The following is a 6,000-nucleotide window of genomic DNA, read 5'->3' as shown; positions in this document are numbered from 1 at the left end:
TCCACCAGAAAGAGCAAATACTGATAATGTAAGCTACATTAGAATAGTTACAGTTCACATTATGTGACTGGCCCAATTCAGTTTTCTCTGTCATGACTTGTAAAATAACAGTAATAAGAAACAGCACAAAGGCTTTTTCTTAATAAATTTTAATGTTAAGACCAGTTTGCCTGGATAAAAACGCCAAGTTACAAGAGCCACACTACTGCAAATTCTGCACGATGCACAGTAGTGCTTGCAATATTTGAGCGGCAAGACCATTTTGGAACTGTTTATGAAAGATCTGTGAAAGACAGAATTTCGGCATAAGTAAGAATGTATGTTACCAGCAAATTTAATCTTGTGAAAATATATCTGTCCCACAATGTACATCACTGTAAATAGTCAAATGCAATATTTATGCACATCAAAAATATATGGGGCGAATACTCAATTTAGCATTTAGTCAGCAACAGTGAATGAGAGAGAAGTATTTTGGTTATTTTTCTATTATTTCATTTCACTGGAATTTCCTAATAAATCACTCCAAAGGGTAATATTTGCCGTTCAAAACCATTGGGACAACAGTAATTCTGTAAAATAGTAGTTTCTGACCTTCTGATAGTGACAGCCCAATCCTCCTGCCACTCTATTCAGATGCATTTGGCTTGTGCTCACTGCTTTAGAACCTGAGTCCAGACACCAAAAGATGCACTACCACCATCACGGCTGGACCACAGTAGCTCAAAATATGCCAGATCAGAGATGCAACATCAATAGAAGGAGATGACATTCTTGAAGCACCTGCCAGATTCTCAAATATTAATTATATACACGTATGGCTAAGTACAGAATACTGAAGGACAGCATACCGAGTAGCAAGTTAAAAGCTCCATCAATTTTCTGATTACTGCAGCGGATACTCACATTTCGCCCATTTGATCTAGGAAAATACTGCAATCTAAGCATGTGGTTTGATGCTACTTAAAGCTTTGTGATACTTAGGTATTTTCTTTAAAATATCTACATAAAAAAAAAACCCAACCCAAACATTACTGCAAAAGAACTTTATCTACATATAGAAATAACACAGACTTGATTTGGTGGCTCTTGTTTGACCATGTCCTTGAAAAGAAATCTGCTAACTTTTCCTTGCATGTTTAATAGCATATGTATTTCCCTGCCCCACAGGCAGTAAATGATACATGATGAATCACTTTCTAAATATTATTCCTATAAAAATTCACAGTGACCAATTCTGAAAGAAAAGAGATATTTTGGTGGTGTGTTTTTTTTTTTTAAGTAATTGTGCAATATAAAATCCATACTACAATTTGCAACTTTGGTTACTTACAGAAAAACTATTTCAAGCTTTTTAATTAAGGACCATGTCAGAATGTTGCGTACATTATGCTCTATGTTTCTGTGCAAACACATCAGCTAAGGTTCCTCCCTGCTTTTGAGGTCCTGAAAAATTCTATTATTGTTAAGAAATTGGCTACAATTTAAGTTGTAAACCTACCAAATTTTCCTTGGTACCTTCAAATGCTTTCATCACCTAGCCTTAATAAATTTTTTACTTACCATTTCAATTCAGGAAATTCTGATTCCCAAAGCCAATGCCCCCCCTGCCCCGCAACCAAACAGAAAAACCCAGCTGAGCCTCAACAAGTACATCTGAATTCTTAGAGAGGAAATATATTCTTGATTTAACAGCAACTGTACAATATTACAAACTCAGACACATGAAAAACAATCAGGCAATAGAAAATGTACAACAGCTTTGGTGTTATACAAAATAATAAAAAAGACTTGACAGCAAGATACATAGTTCATTATGTTCTCACCACTGTCACTTCATTGCTGACTGTAAGGACAGTTATTTACTTTCGATATTTGCTGTGTGGCCTTTCCACTCATGAAAAAATCATACTATATTACTACAATAAGAACTGTTATGAACACCATAAAGTAAGCTCCAAATTTTATAAAAACATCTTGCCTCTGCACTATTGCTTTGTGGCACATTGTCAACAGAACAGCAGTCCAAAATAAAGTGACAACTAGATTTAATAAATTAATATACTTTTTTAAAGATGTACAATGCACATTCTTTTTAATCCGAGGTTTTAGAGTGTCAGGATACTTCTATTTACACATATACAGACCTCAGACAGCATTGATAACATCAGAAAATGCAGATAAGGAACAGAGCCTTAACTGCTATCTGGATGCTACTAACAGAAGCCCAAACACTGCTGAGAGTATTATTGAGAGATATCCAAAGACTGAAGAAGAGTCTATGAAAAAAGGACATGTAAAGGCAAAGGGAACGTCAACATGTTTAATATGACCATCTAGTCTGGTGAAGACTGAGGTGGAGTTGTTGATGTGCCTTGTTTACCAGACTTCCGTTCATAATTCACAAGTCGTTGCCCAACAAGGTACCTGGGATTATAGTAAAAACAGTGAGAAATTAATAAAAGTTACTACCATTCTGTAACACAAATCCACTCTATCTCCTTTGCTGCAGAAGTGATCCCTCCCCACTTAATGCACTTCAACCATATACTCATCTTCTTTCTCAACATCCAGGTGTTTCATAATGGAATACAGGTATTACAGCTTTGTGTTTACAGCCCTAACCTCAGTAACCATACAATTCAGACATATATAAGCTGAATAAAGATATGAAATATAAAGACCGTGTTTGCATTATTTATATACTCAGCCCCTTTGCTGGATGATACTTAAAAGAGCATCTTTGCAGTGTTTTTTGGAGCCACTACCACTTGAACATCTGCAACAACAATTCAGGTATAAAACCAAATGAGAGTGCTAATAAGGTTTGATGTTCAAAACCAAATCTGCAACAATGCAGAACATGCATTGGGTAAGAGAAGCTCAGCTCATATATCAAATGAGAAACACCCTGGTTGAAGAAAGTAAATATTGTAAAGGAAGAACTTTTACTGCAACTCAATCTTTCTTAAAGAGAGAGAAAATACCCTAATGTGACTCCATGTCAAGCCTAGGGGCTGCAATACTCCTTTATTCAAATTCTGTTTCAACATCAGTTTTCCTACCTTTCACGTTATTCCTTACCTCTTCTATATCATTGTTTCACACTTCTACTTTTTGCCATCTAAATGCCTTTCCATCCTTCCTATTTGTATGCTGGTTCTACTTGTACAAGAGCCATATACACCTATGAATTCTTCCCCTGAAACCTGTGATTTCCTTTGGAAACTTTTTTACCATCACTCCTTTTCTCACACTTCCATAACCAACCAACCATCACATACGTTTTGTACATTTTAGAATGCCACATAAGCTTGTATATACTCACTTCCTGAAATGATATAATTAACGTAAGTTGTACAAACTTCATGTCTACAATGGCGCTTATAATATTTAATAAGTTCACTTAATATAAAAGTAATTTTCATAGCTTCGTATACTGTTTACATGCCTGATTTACACAAGAAAGCAACTTGTAACATTAACACAAGTTGCAATTCAATACCCATACTGCCTGAAAGATACTAATATTTAGCTCAAAACCCATTTGTAAATATTAATACCAGCTATACATGCTACAGTAGGCCAAATACTACAGAACATGTTATGAAGGCCAGTGGGGAACAGAATTTAATCACATGCTCAAATAAAAGGTGCTAAAATATAAACTGATCTGCTGAGAGTTTAATTGTAGTTACAACTGCCTCAGTGTTTCTAGATACTATTAATTTCACATTTACACCAAACACTTAGTGTATCTGTAACTTCCTAACGTTTAAGATTCAGTGAAGTTTATTTTAGGTTTGATTCTTTGGTAGACAGTGGAAAACTGTTTTAGGGTAACTCAGAACATGAACACAAACTCATTCCTTTGCAATACAAAAGCAGCCTAGGAAGACTAGTTGCTGGTGTCCAAAACTTATTTTTCTAAATAATCAACACATAAGGTAATTAGGGTAACAGAAAAAATAAGATAGTATGGATAACACAAAAAAAGCTCAGAAACTAAGCTGGATAACCTGAAAAAAGCACTAAAAAAATTAATATTTTTTTCAGGCATCGCAATAATACAGAGTCATAATTACTGAAAACATCAGAAAACAGCACAAAATTTGGAAGGACAGACTCTCAAATCAACTGAACATTCTTTAACAGGTTAATTGGACTAACGAGTAGAAAGAATAAGAAAAATAGTTATGCAGAAAAGGTCGAAGAAATGGTTTTATAAACAACAGATTGAGACATGACTTTACTTCCAAATAGGTCATAATTATTACATTCACTTGTCCTTCAAGACTGCAGAGGGGAAGACAAACAAGCAGTCAGCTTCATTTGTGGTAAAACCCATGCAAGTTAGACACAGGGGAGTGTCTTCCATTTAAAACAACAGTCTAGTCCTCTGCTTATCTACCTGAACCACAGATAAAACATTTGTCAAGAACAGTTTAGGCCTGCCTCAAAGGGTCACTTGTCCAGAAAGCTTCTTAAAATCCCTTTTAACTCTAAGTATCTACAACATCTATATTTAACCTGAAGTTGTTATTGCAATTTAAAATGGAAAAATTAAAAAACCCACACTATATACTCACTTGTCATTTTTAATATGTTCATAAAGGCGCTTGAATTGGCGGACTTGGAAGGAGAGAATTCCCATCAAAACCATCACCATAAGCAGAAAAGGATAAATCCGTCGCTGAACTAGGTTTTGCATTTCAGCAGTAACTCCTGCAAAATAAGACACAAGTCTCACATAATTAACACTGCTAAAGGAACATGTGCGTTTCTACTTCTGTACTTGCTTCCATAATTTTTGTTATACTGTAACTTCAGTAGAACGGCTGTGAAATAAAGAATACATCCATAAATAATACATCCATTTATATCAGAGATCCAACATGACAGCTGCTGTTCTTTTTCAACTGAAGCATTAAAGCTTTCATTAACACAGTGAAAATCCACAGTAAAAAAAAAATGGGCTTATCAGCTCTTCTTACTTATTGACTTCTATATACCTCATATCAAAAAAAGGTTGACACTATAAAGGTCTGCATTCAAGTGAGAGGTTGAAGAACAAAATGGGACTTCTTAAAGATATTGTTAACATCAAAGCTATCTATCAACAAATACAACTGTTGATGAAAAAGCCCACCTACCCTGCTTCTAATAAGATTATTTCTTTCAATTATGAGGAGATAGGAAAGTCTGAGAAAAAGAATCTATATTTACAATTTACATTTTACCTCAATACTCAATGAAAACCTCAAAACAAACCCAGTATTTTCACCTGTTCTAAGCTTCTATTAGAATATGACAAGTCAGAAAATATGTCCTAAGCTTAGTATAGCTCTTAAAGACAGACTAAAATTAAAGGTTGACTGTCTGAAGGAATGAAGTAATCATCCCTTTCCCAAAATAGCCAGATCCTTACATTTCTTCTGTTAGATATTATGCAGTCCCATAGTCTTCATGTATTCTGCACTTTATTAAAAAGCCAGTCAGAATAATGTATTGCATTCCTCAAAACACCCCAAACTTTGCTTAAACATTTGCATTTACTGGCAGAATAGTGGTGGGGAGTTTTAACATGTTTTTAATAACTTGGAGCTTGAAGTTTTATTTCCACAGATATATTTATATTGCTCTAAACGATCAGATGCTAAACAGGTATTCTGAATGTATACATACCTAATAAAGGTACAACACCAGAAGCGATGATGTATGGTACACAAAGGGAAAGTAACAGAACAGAGATCACAGGTGCTGCCAGTTTTTGGATTATGAAGTGTAAATCAATGTTACGAATCCCATTTGCATATACCTAAGAAGAACAAGTAGAATGCATCAATCAAGAAAGCCATGCTTTGTGCTTACAGTAATAATTAACAAGGTTTTACATAATTCTCCTTATGAGAAGAAACAAGTGTTCCTGACTTGAAGAAAACTACTATGGCCACAGTCAAAGAAGACAAGACTCTCTGCCCATCCACATCATGAGGGTTC

The 6,000-nt window shown here is 34.9% G+C and overlaps 1 protein-coding gene across 3 annotated transcripts in view; it reads right to left on the bottom strand.

The window, feature by feature from the left end:
- Window positions 1-1,657: 1,657 nt before the first annotated feature.
- The window catches only part of MARCHF6 (membrane associated ring-CH-type finger 6), a 53,427-nt gene continuing 49,084 nt past the window's right edge, over window positions 1,658-6,000 (bottom strand). For all 3 annotated transcript variants that reach the window (XM_082044027.1, XM_082044026.1, XM_082044028.1), the window contains 3 exons: window positions 5,686-5,818; window positions 4,590-4,725; window positions 1,658-2,427 (listed from right to left, as the gene is read on the bottom strand). In XM_082044027.1, coding sequence (XP_081900153.1) covers window positions 2,337-2,427; window positions 4,590-4,725; window positions 5,686-5,818 — 360 coding nt within the window. In that variant the 3' untranslated portion in view covers window positions 1,658-2,336. The remainder of the gene's footprint in view (window positions 2,428-4,589; window positions 4,726-5,685; window positions 5,819-6,000) is intronic.

Source organism: Streptopelia decaocto, assembly GCF_964273445.1.
Source record: "Streptopelia decaocto genome assembly, chromosome: 2".
Taxonomy (NCBI): Eukaryota; Metazoa; Chordata; class Aves; order Columbiformes; family Columbidae; genus Streptopelia; species Streptopelia decaocto.
The sequence above is the reverse complement of the archived record's forward strand: the minus strand, read 5'-3'. Positions and strand labels throughout refer to the sequence as shown.